General features: G+C 42.4%; 1 protein-coding gene across 1 annotated transcript in view; it reads right to left on the bottom strand.

Moving 5' to 3' along the window:
* LOC120049154 (staphylococcal nuclease domain-containing protein 1-like) overlaps positions 1-8,816 on the bottom strand; it is a 311,592-nt gene extending 302,776 nt beyond the window's left edge. The window contains 2 exon segments of the mRNA XM_038995382.1: positions 2,227-2,376; positions 8,579-8,816. Coding sequence (XP_038851310.1) covers positions 2,227-2,376; positions 8,579-8,797 — 369 coding nt within the window. The 5' untranslated portion in view covers positions 8,798-8,816.
* Between the last annotated feature and the right edge of the window lie 4,502 nt (positions 8,817-13,318).

The following is a 13,318-nucleotide window of genomic DNA, read 5'->3' as shown; positions in this document are numbered from 1 at the left end:
GATAGCCATGATCAACGGGTAATGTTATACCACTAGTGGCACCAAATAATCAATCACCCACAATTCATCTACAGACCCTGACCCTAGAGATAGGAATCATCTTTGCATCTGTGACCGCAAGGGCAGCGCAATCCAATTTGAAGTAGTCAATTTCACTTTTTCACAATTGGCTGATCCCTCCTGATGACCCAGTTGGCCATGACTCCAACAGAGTCACCAGGAGGGATCAGCCAATGAAGTTGGATGTACCACCCAGTTGACTACATTAAAATGGTGGAAGGCCTCAAATGCCGCTGCCCATGCTAATACGGCCTTTCGGCCACCAGCAGCCTCTATCATTCTCTATGACCATTTCTTATTTTCCCTTATAGAAAGGAAGGCAGATGGGACACCGAGTGCATTCGGAAAGTATTCAGACCCCTTGACTTTTTCCACATTGTTATGTTACAGCCTTATTCTAAAATATATTGTTTTTTTCCCCCCTCAATCTACACACAATACCCCGTAATGAAAAAGCTAAAATATTATTTATTTATTCAAAATAAACTGAATTATGACATTTACATAAGTATTCAGACCCTTTACTCAGGACTTTGTTGAAGCACCTTTGGTAGCGATTACAGCCTCGAGTCTACTTGGGTATGACGCTACAAGCTTGGCACAAATGTATTTGGGGAGTTTCTCCCATTCTTCTCTGCAGATCATTTCAAGCTCTGTCAGGTTGGATGGGGAGGGTCGCTTCACGGCTATTTTCAGGTCTCTCCAGAGATGTTCGATCGGGTTCAAGTCCGGCCTCTGGCTGGGCCAATCAAGGACATTCAGAAACTCCTGCGTCATCTTGGCTGTGTGGTTAGGGTTGTTGACTTGATGGAAGGTGAACCATTGCCCCAGTCTGAGGTCCTGAGCACTCTGGGGCATGTTTTCATCAAGGATATCTCTGTACTTTGCTTCGTTCATCTTTCCCTTGATCCTTACTAGTCTCCCAGTCCCTGCTGCTGAAAAACATCCTCACAGCATGATGCTGCCACCACCACCACCCCCATGCTTCACCGTAAAGATGATGCCAGGTTGCCTCCAGATGTGACGCTTGGCATTCAGGCCAAAGAGTTCAATCTTGGTTCCACCAAACCAGAGAATCTTGTTTCTCATGGTCTGAGAGATCTTTTAGGTGCCTTTTGGTAAACTCCAAGCAGGATGTCATGTGCCTTTTACTGAGGAGTGGCTTCCATCTAGCCACTAACATAAAATGTCTGATTGGTGGAGTGCTGCAGAGATGGTTGTTCTTCTGGAAGGTTCTCCCATCTCCACAGAGGAACGCTGGAGCTCTGTCAGAGTGACCATTAGGTTCTTGGTCAACTCTCTGACCAAGGTCCTTCTCCCCCGATTGCTCAGTTGGCCGGGCAGACAGCTCTAGTAAGAATCTTGGTGGTTCCAAACTTCTTCCACTTAAGAATAATGTAGTCCACTATGTTCTTGGTCCCCTTCAATGTTTCAGACATTTTTTGGAACCCTTCCCCAGATCTATGCCTCAACACAATTCAGTCTCGGAGCTCTACGGACAATTCCTTCGACCTCATTGATTGGTTTTTGCTCTTACATGCACTGTCAACTGTGGGACCTTATATAGACAGGTGTGTGTGCCTTTCCAAATCATGTCCAATTAATTGAATTTACCACAGGCGGACTCCAACCAAGTTGTAGAAACATCAAGGATGATCAATTTAAACAGGATGCACAGGAGCTCAATTTCGAGTCTCAGAGCAAAGGGTCTGAACACTTACGTAATAAGGCATTTCAGTTTGATGCATTTGCAAACATTTCTAAAAAACGTTTTTTTATTTGTCATTATGGGGTATTGTGTGTAGATTGATGAGGATTTCTTTATTTAATCCATTTTAGAACATAACGTAACAAAATGTGGAAAAAGGGAAGGGGTCTGAATACTTTCTGAATGCACTGTATAAGCTTTACTAGACAACAAGTATCATATATCAGAGATGACATAACTGTCACTGCAGGTGGAACCTGATCGAAGAACACCCAACACTATTTCTTAGACAACACTCCACCCTAATTATGCTGCTCCCGAAAGTGAAAGCATCGTCTCCATGCAGCCACCTGAAATTCATTTTCCCATATGAATCTCAATACAACGTCTACCCCCCCACTCTTCTTCATGAATGGACCAGCCCACTGTCAGTGATTGGTTGAAGTGCTTCAACTCACCTCGTCAGGGGTGTCCTTTTGGTCGGGCTGGCTCTGGGGGGCGCGGCGAGCTAGCACTCCGGTACGGATGTTGCTCAGGTTGATCTGACGCTCCGGGGGCGGGCCTCCCCGTGGCTGGCCCCGCACGATTATTGCACATCCTGACAAGACCTGGAAGAGAGGAACATCACAGTAAATATTAGCATTAGGCTATTAGGGGACAGGCTAGGGTTATTTGCATTGTAGCAGTGGTATAAGCTAATCGGAGACTTAATGGGCTGATATGGAAGTAGAGGTTTTGGTTGTGCTGATTATTTTCACAAATCCTCTCAGAACTCAACCCTATTCCATGGAGGTGGAGGAAAAACAAGTGTGGTGAAAGAGAATGACTGTATATAGTCTCGTTGTAATAGTGATAATAGTCATAGCAGTAGTGATAGTCATAGCAGTAGTGATAGTCATAGCAGTAGTGATAGTCATAGCAGTAGTGACAGTCATAGCAGTAGTGATAGTCATAGCAGTAGTGATAGTCATAGCAGTAGTGATAGTCATAGCAGTAGTGATAATAATAGTGGGAATAGTAGTAGCGATAGTGGGAATAGTAATAATAGCAGTAGTGAAAATAGTAGTAGTAATAGCAGTAGTAATAGTAGTAATGGTAATAGCAGTAGTGATAATAGTGGTAATATTAGTAGCAGTAGTGATAATAGTAATAGTAGCAGTAGTGATAATAGTAATAGTAGCAGTAGTGATAATAGTAATAGTAGCAGTAGTGGTAATTGAAATAGTAGTAGTAATAGCAGTAGCGGTAATAGTAGTGGCAATAAGCAGTAGCAATAGCAATAGTAGTAGTGGTAAAGTAATAGTGGTAATAGTAATAATAGCAGCAGTAGTAGTAGTGGTAAAGTAATAGTGGTAATAGTAATAATAGCAGCAGTAGTAGTGGTAAAGTAATAGTGGTAACTGCAGTAATAACGGCAGCGGCGGGTGGCAATAACGGCAGCGGCGGGTGGTAATAACGGCAGCGGCGGGTGGCAATAACGGCAGCGGTGGGTGGTAATAACGGCAGCGGCGGGTGGCAATAACGGCAGCGGCGGGTGGTAATAACGGCAGCGGCGGGTGGCAATAACGGCAGCGGCGGGTGGTAATAACGGCAGCGGCGGGTGGTAATAACGGCAGCGGCGGGTGGCAATAACGGCAGCGGCGGGTGGTAATAACGGCAGCGGCGGGTGGCAATAACGGCAGCGGCGGGTGGCAATAACGGCAGCGGCGGGTGGTAATAACGGCAGCGGCGGGTGGCAATAACGGCAGCGGCGGGTGGCAATAACGGCAGCGGCGGGTGGTAATAACGGCAGCGGCGGGTGGCAATAACGGCAGCGGCGGGTGGCAATAACGGCAGCGGTGAGTGGTAATAACGGCAGCGGCGGGTGGTAATAACGGCAGCGGCGGGTGGCAATAACGGCAGCGGCGGGTGGCAATAACGGCAGCGGTGAGTGGTAATAACGGCAGCGGCGGGTGGCAATAACGGCAGTGATAGTGGTGAGTGGTAATAACGGCAGCGGCGGGTGGTAATAACGGCAGCGGCGGGTGGCAATAACGGCAGCGGCGGGTGGCAATAACGGCAGCGGTGAGTGGTAATAACGGCAGCGGCGGGTGGCAATAACGGCAGTGATAGTGGTGAGTGGTAATAATGGTAGTGGTAATAATGGTAGTGGTAATAATGGTAGTGGTAATAATGGTAGTGGTAATAATGGTAGTGGTAATAATGGTAGTGGTAATAATGGTAGTAGAGCCAGGCTTAGTATAGGCCTAACAGCCGTGACAGGGAATAGGTCTAGTGGTAGGTTGGTGTTGAGTGTTCAGTTCAGACAGGGTTTGACCCAATCAAAAACAAAGTGCCTTTTCCTGTAGTGAGAAGTACTGTCAGACCAGCGTCAGAGGTGTATTCATTACAGAAACCGTTTTAGAACCAAACGGATGCAAACAGAGCAAAACAAGAGTTTATATCAGCCCAATTCAGGTAGGTCCCTCCCGTTTCGCTTGCTTCCGTTTAAGAAACACAAATCGGCGGAATTAATACACCCCAGACGATGAAGTATTGGGATCTAGAAAGATTTTCCCCACTGAAGAGTGACTCCTTCCTCAGAACACCACTAGACAGAACAGGAGGAACGGAAAGGGGCCTAAGCTCCAGTAGTGATTCATCACCAGCGGTAGATAAACGTTTTGGAACAGAATCCAAATAATGAACGCAGAGGAGGCTGGTGGGAGGAACTACAGGAGAACAGGTTCATTGCAATGGCTGGAATGGATTCAATGGAATGGTACCAAACACATGGAAACAAGGTGCCATTGATTCCATTCCAGACATTACAATGAGCCCGTTCTCCTATAGCTCGTCCTACCAGCCTCCTCTGAATGAATACACCCCTACTGTTTGCTCAAGAGCTGTGTTCCGATCTACACAGTGGCTTTGGCTTGCCTCCTCGTCTCCTTTCCTCCCAGACACACATTTGAAAGGGTTGGATAAGTGGAAATAGGCCAATATCTCTGTTCTGCTCAGGTTTGTGGTCTTGAAGGAAAGGAGTGAAGAACGGGAGACAAAGGTTACACCAAGACTAGTGGGACTGAGTCTGTAAGCCATATGTGACAAAGAGCCAAGTCTTCAGGGAAGAGCCCTCAAAACCCAGACTACTATTCTCTATGCTCTTCCATCTGACCCAGCCAGATGCTGCACAACAAATCATCTCCTCTAAAAATAACTCTTTAGGGAGTTATTTTAAATTAAACCTTTATTTAACTAGGCAAGTCAGTTAAGAATAAATTCGTATTTACAATGACGGCCTACCCCGGCCACACCCGGATGACGCTGGGCCAATTGTGCGCCGCCCTATGTGACTCCCGATCACGGCCGGATGTGATACAGCCTGGATTTGAACCAGGGAGTGTTGTGACACTTCTTCCAATAAGATGCAGTGCCTTAGACCGCTGCGCCACTCGGGAGACCCATATTTGACGTAAACCCTCCTAGAACACTTCGAAAAAAAACAAGTGACCCTCCCTTATACCCAAAATAATAATTAAAACAAAGTGGAAAGCAGAGAACGTGCCTGTCATTTACCCTCATTTCTTGGACAGACCAGAGCCTTAGATATGCAGTTTTAGAAACTGTTCTTTGTCCTGTAAGCATTACATGGCAACGCAGGAATTTTGATAGCGCAGGCCAGAAGGTTGTGGGTTCGCAGACCACTGTAGACAAGAGCCAAGGTAGAAAGATCTCCTTACTAGTAAAAGCATTGCATGACTATCACATCGTATTTGCAGGTCTGAGAAAAAAAATGCCTTATAAACATTTAATGGAATTCTACATATTTGCTGAATATTTTTTGAATACGACACAAATTACCAAAATGACAGACAGAGTGATAAGCCGATGTGTTAATTTTAATCAATTTGATCATATTTCTCCAATGCCAAATCCATGTGTCTTGTTTGCAATTAAACTGTCCCTGTTTGCAAATAATTTAATCTGAGAAGTCATTAGGAATCTGAGCATGCTACTTTCAAAAGTTAGACCTACCTTTCCACCCCAGACAGAGTAGGACTACCAACACAGAAAATGTAAGCTTTAACTGCTGGCTACTTTTCTTCCATGGCTTAACCCAGTGAGAGAAGGTCACAAATGTTTCCCTGAAAGCTGTCCAGGTTTAAACAACTTATATTGTACAGAAAGTGATTAGCTTAATCAATTGATAGTGACAGAATTTGATTACTTCCCAAACAAAGTCAATTTTTTCTTCTTCTCGGCTATAGGTTGTAGCTCAGTCTCGAAATGTCAAAGCAACAAAACAATGATATGCATCGCCATCACGTCTTTCGCGGGTGTTTTACAGCTCATTTCTAGCATAAAGCATTGTGTCATCGGATCAGTTTTATTTTCTTCAAAATGAAGCTAACAAGGGGTAGGCCTGTACTTTTTCCCCATTGTCTTTAATAAAGGGTAGGCCTATGGCATACCCTCTCATACCCCCTCTATTCTAGGTTTTAACTTAACAGCCCTTCACTGACACGGAGGTAGGTTATTTAAAAAGTGCATGGTGGGTGGAGCAATTGCCTAATTTCATCTGTCAAACAGGTACGACTACCTCTTATTTCTTAAATAGGAAGAAATAGGCTACAATACAAAGCCCTCGTTGTTAGTAAAGTCTAATTAAAATGAAGACGATTGAAATGAATTATGCCTACTCGAATTTGCCCACTTTCAGCACCATGAGCTGTCCATTTCCGCGGCTGCAACTTCAAGTTTTAGCACCACAACGAAAGTTACTTGAATCTGTCTTATTGTGAGGTCAATAACTGACATATACATAATGGGCAAGAAACAGATTGTTTTTAACAAAATCAATTATAGTAGTAGCAAGCTATCAAAGATGACCTCCGGTCCTCATCTTCACACTCAAACTGAGCAGAACATAATCTATAGGCTAGTCTGCACACAAGATGGTGCATTTTGGAGAAAATCAGAGATGAGGTGCGACATAGGGCACACATCAATATATAGCCTAATAAGCAATTAATACTACAACACCGAGAACAATTGATATTTCATCAATTACATGACCCTCCCCTAGACTAGATTGTTGTATAAAAAAAATAAAAAATAAAAAAAATATTACTAAACCCTCCACTTGACTGAAATTGAAAAAGCATGACCCTCCCCCAATTCCCTCCAGGTAACCAACCATTCTGTAAATGTCAATCTATCCCTTACTGTAACTACTGTCTCATACCACACACTTCCCTTATTCCCAAGGTGACCACTCGCTTGTTTACCCTCTCCAGAGGAAACATACGTCTATGGGGGACATGTAGGCCGTGGCAGGCAGTCTATAATTACTGTATACTCAAAAACAGGCCTTTCAGTCAGTAACTACAGTGGGTGGGAGAAGAATCCTACAGCTCTGAATTGTATGAGTGTTGTATGATAGCTTGTAGCCATATCTGCTGTAGCTAGCATATACATATCACACTAGATTAGATAAACTGTGGTCTGAATCTGATCACTGAAAACGCTTTTCAGGAAATGACAGACACAGAACATGTATCACCTAGAATACAAGCTGGAAACGGTATAGACTGGCCCACCGAGAGAGGAAGTAAAATGAGTAATTGCCAAAAATCGGGAATGTGATTAAATGCAAGGCCCAAAGTAACCCCAAATGATTTAGCAAGCCGAGTACTAGCCTCTAGAAATCGCTTAGATGTAGAATGAGACTGTGCATGCTAAATCATTTGGGGTTACTTTGGGCCACTGTAGCTATAGATACTACTACAACTGCTGCTTACTTCCACTACCGAGGGAGTTTAAGGGGGGCGAGGAATACGTGTCAGTTTCTCGTGGTCTCTTCTGAGCAGCAGGACTTGCTGGCCAAACTACACCGAAGGCAAAATGTCACCCGTTCGTTTGACATTTTTGCCACACTTTTGGGAAATAGGTAACTTATCTAATTCGTCTCAAACTAAAATATATTATTTTGATAGTAGTGTCAATTGTTCGAGTTGACGGACATACTCTAACGTGAAAGCTAGCTAGCTATGATAGTACACTAGTTAAGTTAGCTAGCTAACCATTTGGATGTTGTGTCAGGAGATTGGAATCAAAATAATACTTGCTAGCTAGCTTCCATTCCAGAACCATAAATCAGAGTTGTTTAGCCACGATACAGCTGCACGCGCTCATCAGGACACGAACTTTGAACACTCCTAGCTAGCTAGCCTAGTGCTGGTTTATCTGGCTACATTAAGTTACCTAGCTACATGAACCCCATAGCCGAGGTCAACCAAGCAATTTTGCTAGGACGGGGGTCATGATTTAACATCTGTCAACAATTAATGTGCAAAAAAGTTGTCTTGTTGCAACTTAAACTGGCTCCAGATAGAAACCTCTTTTGCGAGTGTTTGAACTAACGTCAAGGTATTTTCCTAAACACCTCATTCAAGCACTTGTAGGACAACCAACTCCCTCTTGCTTATTTGTCTCAAAAATAGTTTCATTGCGCAATGCAATGTTTACTACAGTACCGTTAGTTAACACCTTTTACACAAACCCTGTTAACTCCTCAATGTACGTTGCTAACCCTAAACTGTTGCAGAATTGAGTCAATTTGTGGTGCTAGTTAGCTAACGGTGTTAGCTAGCCAACATTGTCATTGAACACGACATTGAATAGTACTTTTCTAACAAGTAAAATCCCACGACAATGAGAAATTGAATCCCCCACAAGTTGGCTATCGTAGCTATAGCTCGTTAATCGAAAGCTAACAAGCTGTTAGCATCATCCCTAGTCCCACACTCTTCATCCATATGTTCCTACCATCTTGACTATTCCTCTCTGGAGCGCCGCAACCGGAGCAGGATTCGCCTGAGCCTGTGCCGAAACTGATGATGCCATGTCCACAAAGTTAGATACGCCGTTTAGGGGGAAATAGGTAAGGAGCCGGGAGTCCAAAGTGACTGTTCTATTGAAACCCAAGAGGAAAAGGCTGGATAACTGTGAACACACGCTATACCGGAAACACACGGTACCATGCATACACGTCAAAGAGTTACTTTTCCGGGTACAGGATTAGAATGAATGGGGCAGATGGGGCTATTCCTTGGACGCGTAATCAGAGTGAAATAAGATCTTCCGGTGCACGTGGAGGTTATACACGTCAGCATAGTATTACCCTGGTACTGTTCATAACATTATCGTGGATGCCCCGAGCTCTTGACATGCAAAAATAGTACAATGTTATGTGGTCTATTCACCCAATGCAAATCAAATGTGACCTTGTATAAACCAAAGCTGCTCAACTAATCTGAATTTGTTTATCTACAGAGAGAGGCTATGCATCTTTGTTCCATTGTAGGCTATTTCAATGGGGGAATTATTTACTTTAAGGCAAAAATACCTGTACGTAAATCTGTCTTGTCATACTTCCCATCCCCTGTAATCGTAGACCAGGAGTGTCAAACATACATATTTGCCCGCAAAGACATTTTATATTTTTTTTAATCGTGTATTTTTTTTACATATTTTTATTTTTTTATTTTTTGGGGGGGGGCGAAGTGAATATACTTTAAAATGACTAAAACCAGCCATAGCTGCTGATTTTTTTGGGGGGGGGGTGGCTGCACTACAGCTAGCTATATCAGTCACCTGATACAGGACTAGTAACGGCCCAGTACACTAGTTTTTTTTGTCATATTTTATATTATATTTATATTATATTTATATTTATATTATATTTAATCAAAATTTTCAGAGGATGCTGCAGCCCCCTCAGACCCCCTACTTTCCTTCGGCTATGTGTCCAGCTCACTAATAATCACTGCACAGTCAATGGATCTACATTCATACAGTTTCTTGACTGTCCAGCTCGCTAATAATCACTAAACAGTCAGGGCGCATCGAAAATTCCCAAAACGATGGATAGAAGACTATTTTTTGCACATTTTGACGCAAGGAAATATAGAAAATGTTCAGTGCGGCCCTCCAGACCTCGTTGAAGAAGGAATGCGGCCCCCAGGGCAACAGGAGTTTGACACCCCTGTCGTATACTGGGGACACCAGGTGAGCGGAATCTCTGGCCAATCAATCAATTGAATAAATCAATTAACAAGTTTAAAGTTGTAATACTGGTCTCAGAGAATTTCATATTTTTCTGTACATAAATCCAAGATACTCCATTTAGTATGATATGTTATGTTTCGTATGGTATGTATTAATTTGTGGATCACTTAAAACGTATATGTTATGAATCCAATTTGTTGTGGCTGATGTTAGCTAGGTGGCTAATGCTAACTTTAGCTAACACTAGAGGTTAGGGTTAAGGTTAGGAGTTAGGTTAAAGGGGAAGGGTTAGCTAAAACTATTAGAAGGGATAGTTAATAAACTAAGGAGTTACAAAATAGCTAAAAAAATTGTAAGTAGTTGCAAAGTTGCTAAATAACTCAAACGCTAAAGTTGTTTGTGATGAGATAAACACAGGCTTTGGGTTGCTAGATGTTCACATTATACACCCAACGAACCACCCTCCTTTTGTTCTTGGCTTAAGTATCCTTCTATCTTATGTAACCATACCAAACATGACATAGCATACTAATTTGAGGGTCCCGGATTTATGTTTACCATGTTACGTCTATGAGACCAGTTGAACCCAACACACCTCCAGGCTGTGTAGGGGCTATTTTACCAAGAAGGAAAGTGATGGAGTGCTGCATCAGATGACCTGGCCTCCACAATCCCCCGACCTCAACCAAATTGAGATGGTTTGGGATGAGTCAGACCGCAGAGTGAAGGAAAAGCAGCCAACAAGTGCTCAGCATATGTGGGAACTCCTTCAAGACTGTTGGAAAAACATTCCAGGTGACGCTGGTTGAGAGAATGCCAAGAGTGTGCAAAGCTCTCATCAAGGCAAAGGGTGGCTATTTGAAGAATCTCAAATCTAAAATATATTTTGTTTAAAACTTTTTTGGTTACTACATGATTCCATATGTGCTATTTCATAGTTTTGATGTCTTTACTATTATTCTACAATGTAGAAAATAGTAAAAATAAAGAAAAACCCTTGAATGAGTAGGTGTTCTAAAACTTTTGACTGGTAGTGTGTATGTCCAACGAAATGCTTACGTGCAGGTTCCTTCTGGACAATGCAACAATAATATAATAAACTCAGTAGAATAGAATAGACATGTTAGCAGAAGTATAATGCACAATATATAGTCCAATATTCACATGTGTTTTGGGGGAAGCAGGGATTGGGGGTTTATTATGTTTAAATAATAAGTATTGTGATGTGTGGAAAGAAATCAGGTCAGAAAAAAAACATGTTTGACCATTTAAAATAATGTTTATACAAACCATGAAATGATTTTATATCTATAGCTAGGTTTCCATCAGTGGAGGCTCAGAAGAGGAAGGGGAGGACCATCCTCAGTGAATTTCAGAAAAATAAAAGTTGTAAAACATTTAAAATGTTATGCTTTTTAGATAAAACTATAATAAATATATTCACGTCACCAAATAATTGATTAAAACACTGTTTTGCAATGAAGGTCTAGAGTAGCCTCAACAGCACTCTGTAGGGTAGCATCATGGTGTAGCCAGAGGACAGCTAGCTTCCTTCCTCCTCTGGGTACATTTAATTCAATACAAAACCTAGGAGGCTCATGGTTCTCAACCCCTTCCATAGACTTACACGGTAATTATGACAACTTCCAGAGGTCGTCCTCCAACCTATTAGAGCTTCTGCAGCATGAACTAACATGTTGTCCACCCAATCAAAGGATCAGATAATGAATTTAATAAGGAAAGCATATGCTACAGCTAGCTAGCACTGCAGTGCATAACATATGGTGAGCAGTTGACTCAAAGAGAGAGACAGACAATAGTTGAACAGTTTTGAATAAATGAATTTCTTCCAAAATGAAGGAGAAGCGAGATAGAAAATTACGAAATCTATCAGGTATTGAGGTACGACCCAGATGCAGACCACGTCGAATAAACAATCGTTTAATATTCCAACAGGGGCAGGCAAGACAGGTCAAGGCAGGTAGGGGTCAGTAAACCAGAGGTGGGGCAACGATACCGTGCGGCAGGCAGAGTGATCAGGCAGGTGGGCTCGGAGTCAGGACAGGCAAGGGTCTAAACCAGGAGGGCGAGAAAAAAGACTGGAAACAGCAGGAGCTGAGACAAAACGCTGGTTGACTTGAACAAACAAGACGAACTGGCAAAAGACAGAGAACTCAGGTATAAATACACAGGGGATAATGGGGAAGATGGGCGACACCTGGAGGAAGGTGGAGACAATCACAAAGACAGGTGAAACAGATCAGGGTGTGACATTTCTCCCACTTTCAGTTTTATTTACTTAGCTAGCAAATGCACATAGAGGGATGCTATGTTAGCTAGCTGGCTATGACTATCCAAAAAAACACTGGAACTCTTCCAAGTCAAGGTAAGCTTTTGGTTTTAACAATTTACACCCGCCGGTGTAAGTGCTATACTGCTTACACTAACTTTACTGCATGATTGTAGCGGCTTTACTAACGCGTTATTTATATTAGTTATGTTGACTATGACGTTACTTTAGCTAATTTGCTGACAACAATGTAGGCTGTGTGTAGCGGTTATGATATGGTTTGGCTTGGAAAGGTTTTTTTGTGTGGTCACATACAGCTGATGTGTTGTGCATTGAAGTCTACAAGCCAAGGGAAAAGGTGAGAGGAGGAGAGCGCATAGATGCGAGAAGGAATACAATGTGTTTGCTATGAAAGTGAACTGTGTTTACAAGGAATCAGGGGTGTATTGATTCTGTTGAAAACATTTTCTTAAACGGAAGCAAACGGAACGGGGATAAACATAATTTATTTTGTCCTATAAAAACTCTTGTTTGCAACTGTTGGACTAATGATTACACCCTAAATCAGCTAGATGCATTGCAAGAGTGTGCATGGCAGTATTGAATGTGTCACTGTCTGTCCATGTGTCACCTCAAATATTTCTCTTGACCTGTTTGCACCTACGTTGTAAACTTTCCTTCATAGGCTAGGTTGTAGCAACCTCATGATAGATAAAGGGAAAATTCAAGTATCATGTAGTAGCCTAAACCTATCAATGTTACATTGAACTGGGTGAATGGAATATGAATGACAGTCATCCAACATGCTGTAATAGAAATAAGGCCAAGCTCATGGAAAAAAAACTGGCACCTACCGCCACTGGTTTACATAGATGTGACAGATTTTCATGTGAATTTTCTAAAATCTGCACAAACAAAATCTGCACATTTTCCCACCATTGGTGTGTTTTGACCAAATGAACTTGTTGCAGATAAAAAGCAGTGTGTGATGATGTAGTGCACACAAAATGTACTTCAAATGTCACTGACATTAAATAGCAAATGGGCTTACTCTGGTCTTGGCACATGTTGTCTAGCCAACAGCTTGCAGATACAGTGCGGGTAGATTGTGCGGGTAGGTTATAGTCTACAATAGCTAGGTTTTATTCCAATTGACGACAGATTTTCATGCAAATATTCTAAAATCTGGATAGAAACAATATGCACAT

This window comes from Salvelinus namaycush, chromosome 6, assembly GCF_016432855.1.
Source record: "Salvelinus namaycush isolate Seneca chromosome 6, SaNama_1.0, whole genome shotgun sequence".
Classification (NCBI taxonomy): domain Eukaryota; kingdom Metazoa; phylum Chordata; class Actinopteri; order Salmoniformes; family Salmonidae; genus Salvelinus; species Salvelinus namaycush.
This window is presented reverse-complemented; position numbering and strand designations above follow the sequence as displayed.